The sequence below is a fragment of the Mizuhopecten yessoensis genome, unplaced genomic scaffold, assembly GCF_002113885.1.
Source record: "Mizuhopecten yessoensis strain PY_sf001 unplaced genomic scaffold, ASM211388v2 scaffold1419, whole genome shotgun sequence".
Classification (NCBI taxonomy): domain Eukaryota; kingdom Metazoa; phylum Mollusca; class Bivalvia; order Pectinida; family Pectinidae; genus Mizuhopecten; species Mizuhopecten yessoensis.
The window spans coordinates 368,661-395,074 of record NW_018404037.1 but is presented as its reverse complement, the minus strand read 5'-3'; the positions used below and the strand labels follow the sequence as shown (position 1 = coordinate 395,074).

The window sequence follows — 26,414 nt, the reverse complement described above, 5'->3', positions numbered from 1 at the left end:
CTTAACCTGACACATACAACACTACCCTTAGCATGACCCATACAACCCTACACTTAGCATGACCAATACAACACTACACTTAACATGACACATACAACACATTACACTTATCCTGACTCATACAACACTACACTTAGCCTGACATATACAACACAACACTTAGCCTGACATATACAACATTACACTTAGCCTGACACATATAACACTACCCTTAACCTGACACAGACAACACTACACTTAGCATGACACATACAACATTACACTTAGCCTGACACATACAACACGACATTTAGCATGACACATACAACACTACACTTAGCCTGACATATACAACACTACACTTAGCATTACACGTACAACATTACACTTAGCCTGACCCATACAACACAACACTTAGCCAGACCAATACAACACTACACTTAGCATGACCCATACAACACTACACTTAGCATGACCCATACAACATTACACTAAGCATTACACATACAACATTACACTTAGCCTGACCCATACAACACTACACTAAGCATGACACATACAACACTTCACTTAGCCTGACACATACAGCACTACACTTAGCCTGACATATAAAACACTACACTTAGCCTGAAACTTACAACACTACACTTACCCTGCCACATACAACACTAGCCTGACATAGACAACACTTCTCTTAGCATGACCCATACAACACGACACTTAGCATGACCCAGACAACACAACACTTAGCCTGACATATAAAACACTACACTTAGCCTGACACATACAACACTACACTTAGCCTGACTCATACAACACAACACTTAGCATGACACATACAACACTAGCCTGACATAGACAACACTACACTTAGCATGACCCATACAACACAACACTTAGCATGACACATACAACACTACACTTAGCCTGACACATACAACACTACACTTAGCATGACCCATACAACACAACACTTAGCCAGACCCATACAACACTACACTAAGCATGACACATACAACACAACACTTAGCATGACACATACAACACTACACTTAGCCTGACATAGACGATTATATGTTACCTTACACTAAATACACGTTAAGATTTACCTACAGACAACACTACACTTAGCTTGACATAAACAGTTAAATGTTACCTTACATTTAATACATGATTAGATTTACCCAAAGACGGTTTTATGATTATACATCCATACAAAGCGTAACTTATAAGTATCTTTTTCGCTACAGATAATACAAATAGTGTCAAAATAGTGTCAAATAATGCATAAGCAAATTAGACCGATATCATTGATAAACGTGAATTATCTTATAATTTCTATTCTCACAAAGTGAACTATTGTATCGTTTTTATGTCCAAATGGATATTCTTTGTCTGTATTATTCTAATATAGCATTACAATAACTAATTTCGCCCTAATTTTACATGCTTTGTCTTTGTATATTTAATACCGATCCTTTAACTTAATTTTACCTGTTGGTTTATTTTATACTGATCCTTTAACTTAACTTTACCTGTTGGTATATTTAATACTGTTCCTTTAAATTTACTTTACTTTTTGGTATACTCAATACATATCCTTTAACTTAACTCTACCAGTTGGAATATTTATACTGATCCTTTATCTTAACTTTACCTGTTGGTATATTTTATACTGATCCTTTAACTTAACTTTACCTGTTGGTATATTCTATAATGATCCTTTAACTTAACTTTGCCTGTTGGTATATTTTATACTGATACTTTGACTTAACTATACCTGTTGGTACATTTTATACTGATCGTTTAACTTAACTTTACTTGTTGGTACATTTTATATTGATCATTTAACTTAACTTTACCTGCTGGTACATTTTATACTGATCATTTAACTTAACTTTACCTGCTGGTACATTTTATACTGATCATCCTTTATTTTAACTTTACCTGTTGGTACATTTTATACTGATCCTTTAACTTAACTCTACCAGTTGGAATATTTAAACTGATCCTTTATCTTAACTTTACCTGTTGGTATATTTTATATTGATCATTTAACTTAACTTTACCTGCTGGTATATTTTATATTGATCATTTAACTTAATTTTACCTGTTGGTATATTTTATATTGATCATTTAACTTAACTTTACCTGTTGGTATATGTTATATTGATCATTTAACTTAACTTTACCTGCTGGTATATTTTATATTGATCATTTAACTTAACTTTACCTGTTGGTATATTTTATATTGATCATTTAACTTAACTTTACCTGTTGGTATATTTTATATTGATCATTTAACTTAACTTTACCTGCTGGTATATTTTATATTGATCATTTAACTTAACTTTACCTGCTGGTATATTTTATATTGATCATTTAACTTAACTTTACCTGTTGGTATATTTTATATTGATCATTTAACTTAACTTTACCTGTTGGTATATGTTATATTGATCATTTAACTTAACTTTACCTGCTGGTATATTTTATATTGATCATTTAACTTAACTTTACCTGTTGGTATATTTTATATTGATCATTTAACTTAACTTTACCTGTTGGTATATTTTATACTGATCATTTAACTTAACTTGACCTGTTGGTATATTTCATACTGATCCTTTAACTTAACTTTACCTGTTGGTACATTTTATACTGATCCTTTAACTTAACTTTACCTGTTGGTATATTTTATAATGATCCTTTATCTTAACTTTGCCTGTTGGTATATTTTATACTGATACTTTGACTTAACTATACCTGTTGGTACATTTTATACTGATCGTTTAACTTAACTTTACTTGTTGGTACATTTTATATTGATCATTTAACTTAACTTTACCTGCTGGTACATTTTATACTGATCATTTAACTTAACTTTACCTGCTGGTACATTTTATACTGGTCATCCTTTATTTTAACTTTACCTGTTGGTACATTTTATACTGATCCTTTAACTTAACTCTACCAGTTGGAATATTTAAACTGATCCTTTATCTTAACTTTACCTGTTGGTATATTTTATATTGATCATTTAACTTAACTTTACCTGTTGGTATATTTTATATTGATCATTTAACTTAACTTTACCTGCTGGTATATTTTATATTGATCATTTAACTTAATTTTACCTGTTGGTATATTTTATATTGATCATTTAACTTAACTTTACCTGTTGGTATATGTTATATTGATCATTTAACTTAACTTTACCTGCTGGTATATTTTATATTGATCATTTAACTTAACTTTACCTGTTGGTATATTTTATATTGATCATTTAACTTAACTTTACCTGTTGGTATATTTAATACTGATCATTTAACTTAACTTGACCTGTTGGTATATTTCATACTGATCCTTTAACTTAACTTTACCTGTTGGTACATTTTATACTGATCCTTTAACTTAACTTTACCTGTTGGTATATTTTATAATGATCCTTTATCTTAACTTTGCCTGTTGGTATATTTTATACTGATACTTTGACTTAACTATACCTGTTGGTACATTTTATACTGATCGTTTAACTTAACTTTACTTGTTGGTACATTTTATATTGATCATTTAACTTAACCTGCAGGTACATTTTATACTGATCATTTAACTTAACTTTACCTGCTGGTAAATTTTATACTGATCATCCTTTATTTTAACTTTACCTGTTGGTACATTTTATACCGATCCTTTAACTTAACTCTATCAGTTGGAATATTTATACTGATCCTTTATCTTAACTTTACCTGTTAGTATATTTTATATTGATCATTTAACCTAACTTTACCTGCTGGTATATTTTTTGTTGATCATTTAACTTAACTTTACTTGTTGGTATATTTCATACTGATCATTTAACTTAACTTTACCTGTTGGTACATTTTATTTTGAGCATTTAACTTAACTTTACCTGTTGTCCCATTTTATATTGATCATTTAACCTAACTTTACCTGCCGGTATATTTTTTGTTGATCATTTAACTTAACTTTACTTGTTGCTATATTTCATACTGATCCTTTAACCTAACTTTACCTGTTGGTACATTTTAAACTGATCATTTAACTTAACTTTACCTGCTGGTAAATTTTATACTGATCATCCTTTATTTTATCTTTACCTGTTGGTACATTTTATTTTGAGCATTTAACTTAACTTTACCTGCTGGTAAATTTTATACTGATCATCCTTTATTTTAACTTTCCCTGCTGGTATCTTTTATAATGATCATTTAACTTAACTTTACCTGCTGGTAAATTTTATACTGATCATCCTTTATTTTAACTTTACCTGTTGGTACATTTTATACTGATCCTTTAACTTAACGTTACCTGTTGGTACATTTTATTTTGATCATTTAACTTAACTTTACCTGCTGGTACATTTTATACTGATCATCCTTTATTCTAACTTTACCTGTTGGTACATTTTATACTGATCCTTTAACTTAACGTTACCTGTTGGTACATTTTATATTGATCATTTAACTTAACTTTACCTGTTGGTATATTTTATGTTGATCATGTAACTTAACTTTACTTGTTGGTATATTTCATACTGATCCTTTAACCTAACTTTACCTGTTGGTACATATTATACTGATCCTTTAACTTAACTTAACGTGTTGGTAAATTTTATAATGATCCTTTATCTTAACTTTGCCTGTTGGTATATTTTATACTGATACTTTAACTTAACTTTACCTGTTGGTACATTTGATACTGATCCTTTAACTTAACGTTACCTGTTGGTACATTTTATATTGATCATTTAACTTAACTTTACCTGCTGGTACATTTTATACTGATCATTTAACTTAACTTTACCTGCTGGTACATTTTATACTGATCATCCTTTATTCTAACTTTACCTGTTGGTACATTTTATACTGATCCTTTAACTTAACTTTACCTGTTGGTACATTTTATACTGATCCTTTAACTTAACTTTACCTGTTGGTATATTTATACTGATCCTTTATCTTAACTTTACCTGTTGGTATATTTTATACTGATCCTTTATCTTAACTTAACCTGTTGGTACATTTTATACTGATACTTTATCTTAACTTTACCTGTTGGTACATTTTAAACTGATCATTTAACTTAACTTAACCTGCTGGTACATTTTATACTGATCATCCTTTAATTTAACTTTGCCTGTTGGTATATTTTATACTGATACTTTATCTTAACTTTACCTGTTGGTACATTTGATACCGATCCTTTAACTTAACTTTACCTGTTGGTATATTTTATATTGATCCTTTATCTTAACTTTGCCTGTTGGTATATTTTATACTGATACTTTAACTTAACCTCACCTGTTTGGTTATATTATAACGATCTAGTGTTAACTACCTTCCCATGTCTAGTCATGTTGATAAGTCACATATATATAAAATCAAACTCTCAAACAGAAACAGTATGGTTACATATGTAATGTTGACCAATCTTATATCAATGAGACTGGTAAATATTATCTATATATATATAGGATTGTCGACAAACCAATACAATCGTACATAATATATATATATAATTGCATAAGAAACTATATGAAAATTGATAAACATAATAAATGTAATGTTCTGTTTGTATATTTTATGTATCATTAACATTTCTTCAAATTTACTATCAGTTGTGTCGACCAGTCTACTTAATCATAAAGTGATCAGCCTACCTGTAAATAACGAGTTTCCAGACTAGATATATAACACAATATGATATTGGTTTATTTTCGAGACTCGTCTATATAATGAAACGTATGTTTTAAACAGACAAGTATAACCAATATCATACTAAACAATTAGCCCGTGCCCAGTAGTATACGCCGATGCCACACCCCCCGTGTATGTGTAGAGGACGGTCCCTTTATCAGCTCTCGTGAGATCTGACCTATAACGTGACTGGTCAGAGCAGACAGTACATGTATATACTACCTGTCGAGGCTGTGTTCCTCACTGTGGGGAAAGCACCGGCACTAAGTACCTCGCACCGCGCGTCGCTACCCTCCTTCCCAAATGTCATCGGCACGCGAACCATCTGCTCCGAAAATGTAACCTCGTATCTGATTTGATCAAATTTGATTCATCTGTACATATACTTCTGTATGTTCATATAGAAGGAGAGTTATGAATGTTGGTCTCGGCACAGTCTGGGCCCAGCTAGTACACCTATATAACACCACATGTTTCTTGTAGACGCTGTGTGACACAAGTATTACTTTATGAAAATCAACAAGGAGTTTTATCCAATATAACCACATTATTATACTGTTTTCATCTTCATTATTCCAGATGTGTTAATCCCTGGATTATTTTTGGTATTTATGTGAGCATTTTGTTCCAATGTGTCCTGGGACTCGAGCAGACGATGCTGATACACTCCAAAGAATGGAATTACTCTGATGTGGACAACAGGAAGGGTTCATATATGTTCGAACTACGCAACATGTGTTTTTAAAATTTATCGGATATATTTGTTCAACTTGGAATTTGTTATTTAGTGTTTGTCGTGGATTACTACTACTATAAAGTGTCCGAAGGCATGGTTACACTGACCCAGCGTCATGAACGTGACTCGGCAGCTGTCTAAGGAACCATGCGGATACCGACGTTTTACTACCGGACTGTGATTGTCTTACTATTAGGACTACCGTCGGCCTATGGTTACTTCGGGTAAGTGTTGGTCTATAGTCAATTATCTTGTTATTTCGGTAATTCATACCAATACTTTCAGTATTATTACCCCGGGTTAAAATAGGTAAATCAGAGTCAGTGGTAAAAAACGTGTGTTCTTATATGCTTTGGTTTAAAATAAATAATTGGTAAGTATTTGGATAAGTTGTTGACTTAATTTAAGCTGAACATTATTGTTTGAAGATTCGTTTTCACCTACAAAGTATATAGATTACTTATGAAGTGTCGGTCCATCCTTTTTGTGGCCAATGGTTGGTGTGTTTATATTTAAAGCAAATCTTAGTTATCAATGGTTTAGGTACTTGGTCTATCACCATGTAAGATAAAGTGTTGGTCTATCCTTATTTATAAGGTAAAGTGTTGGTCTATTTTTATTTAGAAGATACATTATTGGTCTATCCTTATGTATAAGGTAAGTGTTGGTCTATCCTTATTTATAAGGTAAAGTGTTGGTCTATCCTTATTTATAAGGTAGGTGTTGGTCTATCCTTATTGATAAGATAAATTGTTGGTCTATCCTTATTTATAAGGTAAGTGTTGGTCTATCCTTATTTATAAGGTAAGTGTTGGTCTATCCTTATTTATAAGATAAGTGTTGGTATATCCTTTTTTATAAGGTAAGTGTTGGTCTATCCTGATTTATAAGGTAAGTGTTGGTCTATCCTTATTTATAACGTAAGTGTTGGTCTATCCTTATTTATAAGGTAAGTGTTGCTCTATCCTTATTTATAAGGTAAAGTGTTGGTCTATCTTTATTTATAGGGTAAAGTGTTGGTCTATCCTTATTTATAAGGTAAAGTGTTGGTATATCCTTATTTATAGGGTAAAGTGTTGGTCTATCCCTATTTATAAGGTAAGTGTTGGTCTATCCTTATTGATAAGGTAAAGTGTTGGTCTATCCTTATGTATAAGGTAAGTGTTGGTCTATCCTTATTTATAGGGTAAAGTGTAGGTCTATCCTTATTTATAAGGTAAGTGTTGGTCCATCCTTATTTATAAGGTAAGTGTTGGTCTATCCATATTTATAACGTAAGTGTTGGTCTATCCTTATTTATAAGGTAATTGTTGGTATATCCTTTTTTATAAGGTAAGTGTTGGTCTATCCTGATTTATAAGGTAAGCGTTGGTCTATCCTTATTTATAAGGTAAGTGTTGGCCTATCCTTATTTATAGGGTAAAGTGTTGGTCTATCCCTATTTATAAGGTAAGTGTTGGTCTATCCTTATTGATAAGGTAAAGTGTTGGTCTATCCTTATGTATAAGGTAAGTGTTGGTCTATCCTTATTTATAGGGTAAAGTGTTAGTCTATCCTTATTTATAAGGTAAGTGTTGGTCTATCCATATTTATAACGTAAGTGTTGGTCTATCCTTATTTAAAAGGTAAGTGTTGGTCTATCCTTATTTATAGGGTAAAGTGTAGGTCTATCCTTATTTATAAGGTAAGTGTTGGTCCATCCTTATTTATAAGGTAAGTGTTGGTCTATCCATATTTATAACGTAAGTGTTGGTCTATCCTTATTTAAAAGGTAAGTGTTGGTCTATCCTTATTTATAGGGTAAAGTGTTGGTCTATCCTTATTTATAAGGTAAGTGCTGGTCTATCCTTATTTATAGGGTAAAGAGTTGGTCTATCCTTATTTATAAGGTAAAGTGTTGGTATATCCTTATTTATAGGGTAAAGTGTTGGTCTATCCTTATTTATAAGGTAGGTGGTGGTCTATCCTTATTTATAAGGTAAGTGTTGGTATATCCTTTTTTATAAGGTAAGTGGTGGTCTAGCCTTATTTATAAGGTAAGTGTTGGTCTATCCTTATTGATAAGGTAAGTGTTGGTCTATCCTTATTTATAACGTAAGTGTTGGTCTATACTTATTTATAAGGTAAGTGTTGGTCTATCCTTATTGATAAGGTAAAGTGTTGGTCTATCCTTATGTATAAGGTAAGTGTTGGTCTATCCTTATTTATAGGGTAAAGGGTTGGTCTATCCTTATTTATAAGGTAAGTGTTGGCCTATCCTTATTTATAGGGTAAAGTGTTGGTCTATCCTTCTTTATAAGGTAAGTGTTGGTCTATCCTTATTTATAACGTAAGTGTTGGTCCATCCTTATTTATAAGGTAAGTGTTGGTCTATCCATATTTATAACGTAAGTGTTGGTCTATCCTTATTTAAAAGGTAAGTGTTGGTCTATCCTTATTTATAGGGTAAGGTGTTGGTCTATCCTTATTTATAAGGTAAGTGTTGCTCTATCCTTATTTATAAGGTAAAGTGTTGGTCTATCCTTATTTATAAGGTAAATTGTTGGTATATCCTTAGTTATAACGTAAGTGTTGGTATATCCTTATTTATAAGGTAAGTGTTGTTCTAGCCTTATTTATAACGTAAGATAGGTTTATCATAAGAAATGTTTTGATCATTATCTATAAGGTAAGTGTTGATATTTTTTATTCTGTAAGGTGAAAGTTCGACTTCGGTGTATATGAGGCAATAAGTTGGTATATTTTACTTAAGATAATATTGAGTCTACCATGTGCTACCTGTATGTCTATCAACAGATAAGGTAAGTGTTTGCCCATTGTTATATATAAGCTCAGTGTTGGTGTATATTGCCGTAAAACAATAATTCCTGTTTCATTATTTAGAATAATTTTAACTCTATTACTATGTAATGAAGAGGTTATTCTATCGTTATGTAAGATACTAACGAATAAGTACTTCATCTATTTTAATAGCATGGTATTTCCAGTAATATTTAATCTTAAGCTATGCTAACTTTTGATAGGTAACAGTATATTGAGGAAATTATGCGAACATGCTATATGATTTTGAGTTGGAATGTAAAAATCCTTGTCAGAAAATAAGAAATTTATTTATTCTTTTATCATTATAAAAAAAACCCGGAGATAATATTTGTCAATACATATATACCGGTAACCATTATTGCCTTTATTTAGGTACGTTGCTTGTTGTCATTGTCATATTGCAGCCAAATAACCATATAAGATAAATTTACAATAAAGTATTGAACACAATTTTAAAAGGAATTGTTCAAAATAATATGCATGATTTGGGAGGCATTTTTTTGTACAGATATTTTTCAAATTTTAATACTTGAATTAAACTTTCAAATAACGTTTTCATTGATTTTGAATATTTTTATATTTTTGAAAACTTTCCCGAGTGATTTGATAATAGGTTCTATAGTAATCGGATGAAATTTACATAAATCATGTAAATTTGATAAAGAGTCCATTTGGTAAATTTTTACATACATTTCTCTTGGCATGTTTGCCTATCGGGTATCAAATGATAACCTGTACGACTCAACATTTTCGACTTAAATAACCTTAGTAGATATGAATCAAAGTTAAATATAAGTTATTTCATTCACTTAATTATATATAATTTCTAAGATAAACAGTACTTCGATGAAGCAAATAGGAATGATTTATAAGTTAAACATTAGTTACTTTGGTTACGTAAATAGGAATGGTTTCTAACGTTCAATATATAAAGTAACGTTGGCTTCGTACATGGAGAAGAATTTCTTTTCTAGGTTATCATGATACATAGTTTTCTGGTAGTTTGTGTCATGATAAGTGTTTAACGGTTACTTTGTTTATGAAAATTCGTCAATAAATACTGTATATAAGGTATTTAAAGGATACTTTACATTTAAAAATGTTTAAAAGAAAATATTGGTTAAGGATACGTGTTTAAGAAATAATAATGTAATAAATACTTTGTTTATGAATAGTGTTCAATGGATATTTTGTTTATGAATAGTGTTCAATGGATGTTTCGTTTATGAATAGTCTTCAATGGATGTTTCGTTTATGAATAGTGTTCAATGGATGTTTCGTTTATGATTAGTGTTCAATGGATGTTTCGTTTATGAATAGTGTTCAATGGATATTTCGATTATGATTAGTGTTCAATGGATATTTTGTTTATGAATAGTGTTCAATGGATAGTTCGTTTATGAGAAGTATTTATCAGATTATTTGCTTGACGTTAAGAATAAAATGTTAAAATCGTTGAAAATTGTTATAACAATAATTAACGTGAACTTATTAACATTTAGTATGAGTTATTATGACCTTGTGGACACTTTAATCACTTGTATTATTTGTAGTACTTTAATAAGAGTAAACGTGACCTCATGAACAGTTAAGATAAGTTAACATGACATTGTGCGTTGTAAACAGTTAGTATGCGTTAACTTGTCATTATGAACAGTTAGTATGAGTTAACGTGACATTATGAACAGTTAGTTTGAGTTATCTTGATATTGTGAACCGTGAGTTTGAGTTAGTTTGATATTGTAAACAGTCAGTTGAAGCTAACGTGACTTTGTGAACAGTTAGTATCCGTTAACGTGACATTGTGAACAGTTAGTTTGAGTTATCTTGATATTGTGAACCGTGAGTTTGAGTTAATTTGATATTGTTAACATCTAGTATGAGTTTACGTTACTTTGTGAACAATTAGAATGAATTAACATGACTTTATGAACAGAAAGTATAAGTTAACGGGACATTGTGAACTGTAAGAATACGGTTACTTGACATTTTTTGAACAGGCTGGAAAATCATGATATCTATTATATATTTTTCATCCTCTTTATCAAGTTGATTCTATCTGTGAAACCACTTCTCGTGGTGATGATGGTCGTTATGAAAAGCAAAACATAAATATATTATAACATTCTATTACACAACAGAGTAATTACCTTGTCAACAGTAATAGATAGAGATTATGTGATATTTAACCTAATTGAAGTAGAGGTATCAGATGTATTATAATAACACTTCTGTCTCCGGTCAGGTGTGCTCCCATATTTTATTTATCAGCAGATATTTCTTGAATATAACACGAACGATTCTTTTTCATTTACTTTCCTCAAAACCCTTTGCAATACATTCTTTATCTTTTATAACTGCATGAGTATCATTAATAATAGTCTTCTTTCCAAAATGACAGAGGAGGGAAATACACCGCCTTCTGATATACATGAGATTTGAATTCACAAATAAAAACAACTTGCAAAGTATGCAGAATTTCATCTGGTTCTTATATTACGATGTAAGATAAATTCAAAACCAATTCATGCGTAGGTCATACACAAACTTACATCCACAGTACACACATATTTACTACGTCATAGTACACAAACATTTACTACATCACAGTACACAAACATTTACTACGTCACAGTACACAAACATTTAATACATCACAGTACACACACATTTACTACATCACAGTACACACACACATTTACTACGTCACAGTACACACACATTTACTACATCACATTACACAAACATTTACTATGTCACAGTACACAAGCATTTACTACATCACATTATACAAACATTTACTACGTCATATTACACACACATTTTCTACGTCACAGTACACAAACATTTACTACATCACAGTACTCAAACATTTACTACATCACATTACACATACATTTACTATGTCACAGTACACACCCATTTACTACATCACATTACATAAACATTTACTATGTCACAGTACACAAACATTTACTGGATAACATTATACAAACATTTACTACATTACAGAACACAAACATTTACTACATAACATTATACAAACATTTACTACAATACAGTACACAAACATTTAATACATCCCAGTACACACACATTTACTTCATCTCATTACACAAACATTTACTACGGCACATTATACAAACCTTTACTACGTCATATTACACACATATTTACTACGTCACAGTACACACCAACTTACTACATCACATTACACATACATTTACTATGTCACAGTACACAAGCATCTACTACATCACATTATACAACCATTTACTACGTCATATTACACACATATTTACTACGTCACAGTACACATACATTTACTACATCACAGTTCACAAACATTTTCTACGTCACAGTACACAACCATTTACTACATCACAGTAAACAAACATTTACTACGTCACATTTTACAAACATTTACTACATTACAGTACAAAAACATTTACTACATCACATTATACAAACATTTACTACATTACAGTACAAAAACATTTACTACATCACAATACACACACATTTACTACATCACAGTACACACACATTTTCTACATCACAGTACACAAATATTTACTACATCACAGTACAAACACATTTACTACATCACATCAAACAAACATTTACTATGTCACAGTACACACCCATTTACTACATCACATTACACATACATTTACTATGTCACAGTACACAAGCATCTACTACATCACATTATACAAACATTTACTACAATACAGTACACAAACATCTACTACGTCATATTACACATACATTTACTATGTCACAGTACACACCCATTTACTACATCACGGTACACAAACGTTTACTACATCACAGTACACATACATTTACTACATCACGGTACACAAACATTTGCTACATCACAGTACAAACACATTTACTACATCACAGTTAACAAACATTTACTACGTCACATTATACAAACATTTACTACATTACAGTACACAAACATTTACTACATCACAGTACACACACATTTACTACATCACGGTACACAAACATTTACTACATCACAGTACAAACACATTTACTATATCACAGTACACAAACATTTACTACATTACAGTTCACAAGCATTTACTACATCACAGTACACAAACATTTACTACATCACAGTACACAAACATTTATTACGTCACATTACACAAACATTTACTACCTCAAAGTACACAAACATTTACTACATCACAGTATACAAACATTTACTACATCACAGTACACAAACATTTACTACGTCACAGTACACAAACATTTACTACATCACAGTAAACAAACATTTACTACATCACAGTACACACACATTTACTACGTCACAGTACACAAACATTTACTGCATCACATTACACAAATAGTTCTACATTAACTCACCTATATCACAGTACACAAACATTTACTATATCACTGTACACAAACATTTACTACATCACAGTACACAACCATTTACTATATCACAGTACACAAACATTTACTACGTTACAGTTCACAAGCATTTACTACATCACAGTACACAAACATTTACTAAATCACAGTACACACACATTAACTACCTCACAGCACACACACATTTACTACGGCACAGTACACATACATTTACTACATCACAGTACACACACATTTACTACGTCACATTATACAAACATTTACTACGTCATATTACACACACATTTTCTACGTCACAGTTCACAAACATTTACTACATCACAGTACACACACATTTACTACGTCACAGTACACAAACATTTACTACATCACAGTACACAACCATTTACTATATCACAGTACACAAACATTTACTACGTTACAGTTCACAAGCATTTACTACATCACAGTACACAAACATTTACTACATCCCAGTACACAAACATTTATTACGTCACATTACACAAACATTTACTACCTCAAAGTACACAAACATTTAATACATCACAGTATACAAACATTTACTACATCACAGTACACAAACATTTATTACGTCACATTACACAAACATATACTACCTCAAAGTACACAAACATTTACTACATCACAGTATACAAACATTTACTACATCACAGTACTCAAACATTTACTACATCACAGTACACATACATTTACTACATCACAGTACACAAACATTCACTACATCACAGTACACACACATTTACTACATCACAGTACACAAACATTTACCATATCACAGTACACAAACATTTACTACGTCACAGTACACAAACATTTACTACATCACAGTACACAACCATTTACTATATCACAGTACACAAACATTTACTACATCACAGTAAACAAACATTTACTACATCACAGTACACACACATTTACTACATCACAGAACACACACATTAACTACCTCACAGCACACACACATTTACTACGGCACAGTACACATACATTTACTACATCACAGTACACACACATTTACTACATCACAGAACACACACATTAACTACCTCACAGCACACACACATTTACTACGGCACAGTACACATACATTTACTACATCACAGTACACACACATTTACTACCTCACAGTTCACAAACATTTACTACGTCACAGTACACAAACATTTACTGCATCACATTACACAAATAGTTCTACATTAACTCACTATACACAAGGATTGTAACATTTAATTACCTCGCAATGCATAATTTTGTAATATAACATATCAACCCACAGTACATAAATATTTCATACATAGCCCCATGATACAGATATACAATAGCTACATTACATTACCTCACAATACATAATCTTGTAATATTACATATCAACCTACAATTCCACATAAATATTGCATACATAACCTCACAATACACAAACAAAATTACAGTACACTACCTCAAAATATTAACATGATACCATTACGTCATAACATATAAACTATAGTATGTGACGTCAACACACAATAAACAAATATTTACTTTATTTTATTGCCTATCAATACACAAACATGTACTACATTGCATTAACCTTGAAATCCCCATTTCTATACCATTAAATATGACATGATTCCGTAATTAACATTGAATGCTAAAGTAACCTAGATCTCTCGGAAAGGAAAACAATCAATAAACCTTGTATATCTATACAACAGACGATAATTATCGTGGCAGTAAATGTGAGGATATGTTATACAGACTACAGCGTGTAACAACTAATACGGGAGGGTTGGGTATAACACGTACAACAAAGCTGTCTACGGAGGTACCTGAATAATGAAAACACTCTCAATAGACAATTGGAAGTGAAAGGAAAATTACCGATGTCAAGAAAGACTCATTTATAGAATTATTTACAGCAAGTAGTTACAGACATATGATAGTTTTAGACAGGGTGTCGCTAATAGGATACATGCCGCCTGTCATATGAGGTATTGTTTCTCGCGACATGTTTGTTTCTTTCTAATGATTTTAAAACAATACTGTACACGACATACCAGCTTGAAGGATACCTCAAAGCCTCAAACATGATCGGGTGCCAGCTTAGGTTTGATATATATTTGCTCATCAATGGTAAAATCAGATTCGACCCATTTTAACTTTGTCCTTCACTGTCGATATGAGATATCAATATAGAAAGGCGTGACCACCTTCGATACGGAGGGTGAAGTTCACTAAAGCTAAGATATGGCGAACATGTCCCGATCTAAGTTGGAATCTCACTCTTTTACACAGTTTCTCTGTTTTCTCCTACACCTACCGTTTAGCCCATTGTTGCATTAATATGTTCAGGGCCGGAAAGGATTTATCAGATAGCTTCACCAATCTTACAAAAAGGAGTTACGATTTGAAACTTTACGCAAACGTATAAGAGCGATACAAGTGATAAGATTGTGTCGTACATCACCAAACAAAATACATCTATTGTAGTTTGTATTTATTTATCCTAGTAACCGTAAAAAATACCTGGTCAATATTTAGTATTTACTTAAAGGTTTACTTAAAGGTACTTCTGAAAGGCAACACATAATATACATACCGACGGGATCAAATTTAGTTAACGGACAATTAAAGGAGATACCCTATGATTTTTTCTCAGTAAACATTCATAAAACAAGACAACGTATTTTATGTGAATGGCAACGTTTTTTCTATTCTTGGGTCGTTAAATGAAGCTCGGAGCTTTGAAGTGAAAATAAAAAATTATTCTTCAAAAGCACTACTGCATGTAGATGTTAGGGTTGCCTTGCCGTTTTTCTGTGACTAAACTCCTTAAACAACAACGTAAAACCTCTCATTTGACACCTACATTGGTCGACCTTTGTTTCTTTGTACAGTAAATTACGCATAACTCCTATGGGTCTCTCTCCCGAGACTTCTGTGTGACGTTTTTATGTATTTCGAAGTGTTCCAGTCATTTTGATTTGTAATTTCATATCACGTTAGGAATTAAACAATCAATTTTATCAGTTTTTATCAGGGATACTTTCCACATAAATGTTCCCCTACTCTGATATATGCCATACATTACGTATTATCTGATTACATTCCTCACATTTCTCCGGGTTTATTAAACATATTTTCGCTTTTCATATTTTGAAAACTAGGTATCATAGATTGGACAATTATTCATTAATAAAACATAAAGATTGCCAAAAAACTCCCTGCTTAATCATCTTAGTTAAGCACACCGGACTCTTGTTTAGGATGATGAGATGTAATTTGTAGCATTTATTAACCACATTTACCGATTCTTCTTAAAAACCATTTTCTGTGTAACTATTACGAGCCTTTCTAAAGAGTTAACTTCATGCGTACGTCTCATTCTTCATGTGTCAACCTCAGAACCCCTACCTGTAGGGTGACACCTGCTAATTGACTGTACTAATGCCTCTTGTTATGTCATACTTGTATTTCTCCTTCCTGTTGTGTACCTGTACCGTACAGGTAAATACAAACATCCCCATTCCAAACATTCGTGATGTGATATAGCGAACTGCATCCTCATCTGTTAGGTAGCGACATATGACAGGCAGTTATGCTGCCATCCTGTATGATTTACCGGTGTCCTAAACCACTAACAGGTCAATCAGCCGACTGCTGACATGTGTAAACCACCACATACAGATACAATGTCCACCTCTGACATATTGTAAACAAGCATGTGGTCAATATATGTAATATAGCAATCAAGTAAAAATCACTTTACATCAGCTTGTAAATGTGAACCTTTAAAATCTTATAAGACCACTGGTGTGTGTCCTCTTAGAATCCTCTAAGGCCACTGATATGTGTTCTTGTAGATTCCTCTAAGGCCACTGATATGTGTTCTTGTAGAATACTCTAAGGCCACTGATGTGTGTCCTTGTAGAATCCTATAAGGTCACTGATATGTGTCCTTGTAGAATCCTATTACGCCACTGATATGTGTCCTTGTAGAATCCTATAAGGCCAATGATGTGTGTCCTTGTAGAATCCTATAAGGCCACTGATATGTGTCAATGTAGAATCCTATAAGGCCAATGATATGTGTCCTTGTAGAATCATATAAGGCCATTGATGTGTGTCCTTGTAGAATCATATAAGGCCAATGAAGTGTGTCCTTGTAGAATCATATAAGGCCACTGATGTGTGTCTTTGTAGAATCCTTTGTCGGAGGCGACTAATTTGGCAATTTAATTCTTAAGACCCTGAAGAATATACTGCTTTGGGAGTAAGAATCGTACGAGGCGATTTATATGCGGAATTATAAATCGGGGTGTGTCCTGTCCCCTGTGTCCTGTGTCCGTGTCATGTGTCCTGTGTCCTGTGTCATGTGTCCTGTGTCCTATGTCCTGTGTCCTGTGTCCTGTGTCCCATGTCCTATGTCCTGTGTCCTATGTCCTTTGTCATGTGTCCTGTGTCCCGTGTCATGTGTCCTGTGTCCCGTGTCATGTGTACTATGTCGTGTGTCCTGTGTCCTGTGTCCTATGTCCTATGTCCTGTGTCCTATGTCCTATGTCCTGTGTCCCGTGTCATGTGTCATGTGTCCTATGTCCTGTGTCATGTGTCCCGTGTCATGTGTCCTATGTCCTATGGCCTATGTCCCGTGTCATGTGTCCTATGTCCTATGTCCTGTGTCCCGTGTCATGTGTCCTATGTCCTGTGTCCCGTGTCCTGTGTCATGTGTACTATGTCCTGTGTCCTGTCCCCTGTGTCCTATGTCCTGTGTCCTGTCCCCTGTGTCCTATGTCCTGTGTCCTGTGTCCTGTCCCCTATGTCCTATGTACTATGTCCTGTGTCCTGTCCCCTGTGTCCTATGTCCTGTGTCCTGTGTCCTGTGTACTATGTCCTGTGTCCTGTCCCCTGTGTCCTATGTCCTGTGTCCCGTGTCCTGTCCCCTGTGTCCTATGTCCTGTGTCCTGTCCCCTGTGTCCTATGTCCTATGTCCTATGTCCTGTGTCCTGTGTCCTATGTCCCGTGTCCTGTGTCATGTGTCATGTGTCTTGTCCCCTGTGTCCTGTCCCCTGTGTCCTGTGTCCTGTGTCCTAACTTTCTATTAACAACCTTAGTATATTGTTCTCACTATTACGACGACCAAGTTTATGTTTTAAAGTGACATTCGTCGTTCTGTGTTCAGGGGAATTTGATGACCAAACAATATATGTGGTCACATGTATTTTCCAGAGAAAATTTCACCAGCAATATCGACATTTTCACGACATTTTATTTGATTTCATAACCAAGCTTTATACGACACACATATCACGTATATTAAAGTAAGTTTACTAATTCTTTCCTACTTACACTAAAAATATCCATAACTGTATAATCGATTTAAGATTATTAAACTATTTATCATTATATATTCCATATATTTCAGTTTTGTAAGTCAACATGCGAACGTTGCGAGGGGTAGAACGAATTTTGGGTACGTTTTTAACTTATTTAAGTATTTGTTCAAGGGGAAGAGGATATATCTATATATATTTAAATAAAAACTTGTTTTTGATCGTTAATAAATTCTTATGATAAAAACAAAACTTGCTACAGGAGAAGCACTGTGTTGAGTCCTATTTAACATTCAAGAAACATTCCAATATCCTAGAGTCGATTTCAATAAGAATGCTTTATAGAGTTGTAATAGTAAACACAATGGCTATATAACACATTATAGCATTAACTTTATCTATATGTACCTAACCACTATTATTGACTCTAACATGAAAAAGCTAAGCTACCGACAAACACAAAAGTTTTAGTGGGCCCAATCTCAACGTATTGTTTCCTATTTTGATCGATGAAGGTGTAAGAGCAGTCCTTTGATCCCCTCTGATCACCCCCACTAACGATCGACTTCTGCTCGTTTGTCTCACACAGGTTGACTGCCTGGGACCCCATGCTATCTCACAGTTATAACTTCGAGGACAACTACATCGACGACGGCCGGGGCAACAGAGGGATTTCTTCGAACAAATTGTGTGAAATGATGAACTTGCACAAAAAACAAAAACGTATGTGCCGACGAGGGCGTGGCGTGGCTCGGACGTTACTCGACGCCATTGAACTATCTGTGATGGAGTGTCAGTTTCAGTTTCAGAACGAGCGATGGAATTGCTCCCTTTCGGAGCCTCACAGACGAAACCTTCTCAAGAAAGGTACATAATTTCTTTTTCAGAATGAGGCATTATTTATTTTAATTTATTACTTGGAAGGTATATAAAAGAATGACTAATAAATTGTTGAAATCAGACTCCCAAAAACCATCTGGTCGAACCCCGAAATCCCATCATGTAACCGCTTCATTATATGAAGCACGGGTAGCTTTGGGTAATTGTTCTAAGTATAACTATAATGTTTCAGTTCATCAGATCTTAATATTCAATGTTCAGTTTCTATATTTTACACATATCATTGTTTACGTTTATGTTTTGAAATAGCCATCACCTCCTACATCGTTTGCGATTGTCTCCCGATTGATAACAGGCTAGAGGTGTCACAGGTTTGTGCCAGCTCCGTCTACTATTCACCACCATGATTAACTTCGTCATCTCTGTGAGGAGGTTACATAATCTGTCCAAAAGAGTACTACGATAGATGTTTTAGGTTTTGGACTAATACGGCTGGCTAAAACTGCCTGGCCGACAAAGTCACGACAAAAACGGCAATATAACTAATTTAACGAGTAAGTCCATAATCAGTAGTGTCTTAGTTCGAAAACTAAAGCACCCCTGTATACTAACTCCCTCGGTGATTTCCGTAATTTCCTCACAGATAAGACACAGCCAATCAGATGAGAGATGGACGGAGTTTCAACTTACCTGATCCCATTAACTTGCTATTGATCTTTGGACATTACAGCGCAAACGATATTGAAAGGGTTGAGATATAAGACTATTTATAGGTTATTAAAACTTGGAATCAAAATCTTTCTCTCTGATAATGTCAGTGCGTATTGTATCGTTAAGTATGACTTGAGGAGCAAGTTTCTGATTCCCCGAGACCAAGTCTATTACCTTGATTTGAATGTTTGTGTGTTATGTATGTAGGTTTATGTGATATGTTTGAGAGTTACAAGGTGTGCGTGATATATTTCTATTTCTATAGATATATATAATGACTACATGAATTTGTATGTGAACATGTAACCCACGTGTTGTTTTTAATCTCATCATTAATGTAATATAGGAACTCGTGGTCTGTCTTCCCTACCTTAGTGTTTATTTGCCCCTCCAGATATTATGTGTTTTTTTGAGAAATAATGTACACTGAGTGAATTGTCGAAACTGTTTGGTTATGAACGTTATTAACTAATATATATATAAACGGTGACAAATACATGTTAATTTCAGGGGGTGATCGTACAACCACTTCTACTAATTGTATCATCAACAACTCCCATAATTAAACTATACATTATTGGAAATCATACTAATTTCCGGTAAAAACGGTTATTCATTTGGATTTCTTTTTACCAAGGTTTCGGGGGACTCCCATTGGCTATATATAGGAGTATTGGCACGTTCATTATCACACGTACGGTAAATGTTGGCTTCCGTTGCCGTCCACTAATTGACGCTCATTAGGTAGGGCACAGGGAACATATATTGAATGGTGCTGCATCGAGGGTATTGACAGGCCAAATATCCTGAATAAACCAACGTTTGTCATAGTAAACATTTCACCGATCGTTTAAATCGAGCTTATTCCGCGGGAAAGCAAAATGTTACGGACTTACACTCCAATGCACATTGCCTTACACACTCGGAAGGGGTTCGAGCATATGGCCTTTTGTCAGAGTATTCCGGTTTCCTTCAATATTACAACCCTTGTCTCACTTTCATCTGGCCGTTTAATTCATATAAGTCTATCAATCGTTTCATAACTGTTGAAAAATACATAAAGTGTAATTAAAACATCTCGCTGCGTCCACATCATATCAAAGTAGAGGTCAATGGTCAACTGGGCGTGGTGCAGGTTTCGCTTTGATACGCGATGTTGATTATTATCTCAAATTAAGTAATTACAGAACGCATTTTGACGCACTTTTTTAAAATGATGACGTGACATAACCTGTGTACTATCTGATACCGAATTGATATAAATACGATAAACAAGCAACATACATTTCAATCCTGTAACAGGACCGGCGCTTCATGTAGCATTACGCGTGGACAAACTGTTTCACTTACGAAATGTACACGTGTTTTGGCAGCGATTACCACAATATGACTGCACGGCTCCGGGTTGTTTCCATGTAAACCAAATCACCCCTCCGTCATCAGGTTACAAACGAAAGTCGATTGTTAGTGAAAACTAAACTGACACCAATAATAACACCGACAACCCTAAACACAAATCTACATATATATACCTCTGCTGCAATTATATCATCATTATGGTTTTTGGATTTTTAACTTTTTCTTGTTGTACACCATAAATGCTTACACCAAAATGTGTGTAGAGTTTATGCTCCTGATACTTAGATGTGGATGGAGAGTATGCGGGCATTCGTTCCGCTGTGCAGATAAACAATGTTCTATGCATACATTTGAATGTTTTCGTTTATATTTTCAATGACGAAATTCTTTAGAATTGTCATTCAAAAGTACTGCGGGTCCTGAATACAAAAGTATTTGTCCGGATTATGGAAGCCTTTGCTGTTGTATTCTATTGTGATTCATACCAATTCCTACTGTGTAGTGGGAGTTATATCATATTGTCTACGAAGGCTGTGTTTCGGGAAACCCCAGAACACAGGTAGATGTGTTGTGTGTGTAGTGTGGATTAACAATAGCAGTTATTGCTCTGGCGGAGAGCCACGTTTGCTTCCCTGATAATCATCATTGTTCTAAAGAGCCTCCCTCTTATCCCCACCACGGCCAGACTCAACACGGGATATGTATCTATCTTGATTTTGGTCTAGGTCCTATCTTCACGAAGGACCTTGACCAAAGCTTAGACGATTTAAAATAACCTTGACCTACACCTAGCTAGTACATGCATGAGTGTCGTTATTAAAAGCTTGTTAAATAGGAAGAAATCAGTATACAAAGGGAGGATTTTAACACAATTTGCTCTTGAGCACCGTTTGGCGAAACTGACTCACTCTTCAATAAACAGATGATGTGGTCCCAAAGGGGCAAATAGTTGGGACTCAAGAGGCGAAATAGTAGTTTATCATCTGAAATTGGTTTCCTTCTTTAAGATTTTAACCAAACCTGGATTAGACGAATCCTTAAGCAACAGGGACACAGTATTTTGTAATAGGAGGGCGTGAGTCCCTGGGAACCGAGGGGCGGGGCCCAATAAGGTTAATAGAGGTGATTTTTAAAATACTTTTCGTTCCATACAGAAGAAGCGATCTAAACCGAATTTTATATACATATATAGTATTCTTTGTCCAATAGGGTTTAATTATATATAAACAATCGGTGCCCCTCCCCTCCAAATTTGCTGTGAGACAGAGCCAATATTTGGAAATATCTGCCATGATTGCGGTGAGCGATACAAGCCCTCCGTCCCTTTTGTTGTATCAACCGAAGATACTTTCTTTTGGAAAGCTATTATGAATGAAATGTATATTCGTGTCCTTGCAAAATTTCATTTAAATGTTCTTTATGTGAACCCTATTATAAAAACCAACCTAGACACTCCAAATATCAGAAAAGGTTAGCCACCAAAAGAAGTAATGAAAGGTGGTGTCAACATTTGGCCCCCACTCTGATTTCTTTTATTCTTTTGCCATATGTAGATACATAAAAATGATCAACAACTGCATAAATGATTATTCATAATTACTACTGATAACCGTAGTGGACCTCCTTGCATAACACCAGGTTTAGTGACGGGGGTATCCGAACAAAATGACAGATAAATGTCACAGGGGAATGTTATTTTGTAAATGAATTATGATAGTGTATAGTGTATAAAGTTACTGTTATTTTGATACTAGGTATGTCATATTGGTATAAATGAAGTAAGGGTAGTGATACTTTTAATTAAATAGGCATGCACAATTTTCATAAAATTTAAAATTTAATCAACATTATCAACTTGCCTATATATAGTAACAATAGAAGTCTATATTTTAAACTTCTTTAAAAACTTTCCATATATATATATTCTGTCTACAGAATCATTTTTATGTAATATCAAAAGTACTTTTTTAGCATGCCAGACATGATCAATGCCCAATTTCACATTATCATGGAGATTATTTGATTATCAATGTTTATTATGGTAAATACCGATATATTTTCTGTTTTTGTATTATACCAAAACACTTTATTATATTACACATGTTTTAAAGATATGAGCAGCAGTAATAACTCATGAATATGTATTCTGCCAATGTAACCTTTCCTCTGGATAACTACTTTAGGTTGAGATTGTGTTATAGACAAAGATATGCAATTACATAAAAACAATAAAATAATCTTAATAGTAAAACTAGTATACACTTTATTATTCCCCCGCAACGCAGTTAGGGGTATACTTGAATCAGAGTGTCTGTCCATCCGTCCGTCCGTAGAAAAAGTTTGTCCGGAAAACTCCTTCTAAAGTAATGGACAAAATCAACGAAAGATTCCAGGTATGATAAACTACCACCTGTTGTTGTGCATCCAGGTATTTTGTTTTATTCAATCCTACCCATTTTTTACGGAGTAATGGCCCTTTGTTAAAAAATACTTGACCAGACAACTCCTCCAAAACTATGGAGCCAATTTTAACGGAAGCTTACAGATATGGTAACTGCCCACTGATATTGTGCATCCAAGTAGTATGTTTTCATTCCTACACTTTAAATAGGAGATGAAAAAACCGTTTGACTGCCTCATAAACCACTGGGCCGATTTAAATGAAAGTTTACAGACACGGTAATTACTCCCTGATATGGTGCATCAGGGTAGTATTTTTCATTTCGACCCTTTTTAAGGAGTTATGGCCAATTTGTTTAAAATATTTGTCTTGATAACTCTTCTTTCTTACTGAAGGTATGTCAGTGACCTATTTACTGAAATAATTACTTGTGGGAGACTATGGATCGCTTTGCAATGCTTTGCCTTAGTTAGCCTTTAGCTTACAGTTCTGGTTTAAGTAGGAGAGGGGGTATTAGTTACATGTAGCATTTGGCTTACTGTTCAAGTTATTATTTGATTTTGCCTATTGCCCATTCATTCAACAAAATATGAAGGGATATTATTTCACATTGTTAACTCTAAACAAATAAAGCAAGGAAAGATATCCTTGTCTGACTCCCCATACTCAAATATTATTTATCACATTTGATTTTTGTGACCTTGAACGAAGGTCAAGTTCATCAACGTTTACAAAACTTAAATCCATTCACATGAACAACCTACTTGCCAAATATCAAAACCCAAGAACCTTTGGTCATGAAGAAACACGTGTTAAAAAGAAAAGTGGAAAGAAAGCTATCTTTTTCAATTTTTGAATCAAAAGTTTTATGTGACATTTTTTTTTAAATTCCTGCTTTTGAAAGATATTTTAAAGACTTTTAAGCAAGTATGAAAAGTAGACTCGTTTTAGAACTATGTAAATTACCATGTCAAAAATGGAAGATTTCTCATTAGTACTGAAGTTTCACATACATTTCTGTTTAAATCTTCAAAAAAAAGAACAACTCTTTCTTAAAATAGTGTAATATTCGGTATCAAAATAACAGTTGGAATATGTTGCACACGATGATGATATACTTGTGTAGTAATTTAAATGCTCTATGAGGAATTGTAATACCGCACTTTTTACACCTACACAGGTGTAAGTCATTGAGGTCCCATTTATCATAAAATGAATTCTGAAACTAACTGTTCCTGATTTAAGCTTCCTATACCAATACCTTTTTGGGTCTATGTTGTTTTGAAATTCCAAGTGGCGGCCGATGCTAATGTTAAATCTCCATAGGCGTTGACCCTACCTTTCATTTTGTGTATGGAATATATCACAGTCACACCAAGGACGGGACATTTTGTATCCGCCTTGCGTGGCACTGTAGCATGGTGACGCTTACATTTCATATAATGCAAGAAAGTTTCAAGTTTTGAAAGAGTCAAGTGACTCTAACTTTAACAATTAAATTCGACAAAGGATTTCTAAGGGCGCTTCTATGGAGAATGTTATTAACATGTTAATTTCGTTTTAGATATAGGTTTTTAGAGCGTGCCCAAACTTTTAATCCATTCTGTTGAACAAAGAGATATAGACTTTCAGTAATGTTATCGTACATGGTCGTAGGTAAACTATTTCGTATTAATTACGTATTCATACCTTCAAAGACATACCAGACGTTTTCGATTGGTATTTGAATGGTCACTACTTGAAGTAAAGCTGACCATCTTTGTTTATAGTTAAGTGTTTTGTCTGTCCACTTAAAAACGCCGATAAAAAAATGTGCTGTGCGTGCATTAATAAAATTGTTAAAATACACGTTTCTTCTGTAAATATTTATTCAATCTGAAATAGATCATTACCTTTGTTGTTTAGATTTTACTCGCGGTATTGGGTTTACTTACATAAGTGTATGCTATTGGAGCCATGCCACGCCCTAGGTAGCCTATTGAGCATACATACATTCTCTAAAGATTTCTCTATTTACTTACTCCGAGTATTATACTTGCTTTGAACTTTTTTATCCATTTTGACTCTAATACTGATTAGAAGTGAAAAGTATCTTCCAGATGAAAATATTAACA

At 33.6% G+C, this 26,414-nt stretch overlaps 1 protein-coding gene across 2 annotated transcripts in view; it reads left to right on the top strand.

The window, feature by feature from the left end:
• The window catches only part of LOC110462055 (protein Wnt-9a-like), an 82,070-nt gene that overhangs the window by 6,652 nt on the left and 49,004 nt on the right, over positions 1-26,414 (top strand). The window contains exons 2-4 of one of the 2 annotated variants that reach the window (XM_021515838.1): positions 6,279-6,659; positions 19,082-19,129; positions 19,579-19,856. In XM_021515838.1, the coding sequence (XP_021371513.1) occupies positions 6,583-6,659; positions 19,082-19,129; positions 19,579-19,856 (403 nt within the window). In that variant the 5' untranslated portion in view covers positions 6,279-6,582. Of the gene's footprint in view, positions 1-5,834; positions 6,660-19,081; positions 19,130-19,578; positions 19,857-26,414 lie in introns of those variants that run through there. The other variant, XM_021515847.1, reaches the window with a different exon arrangement.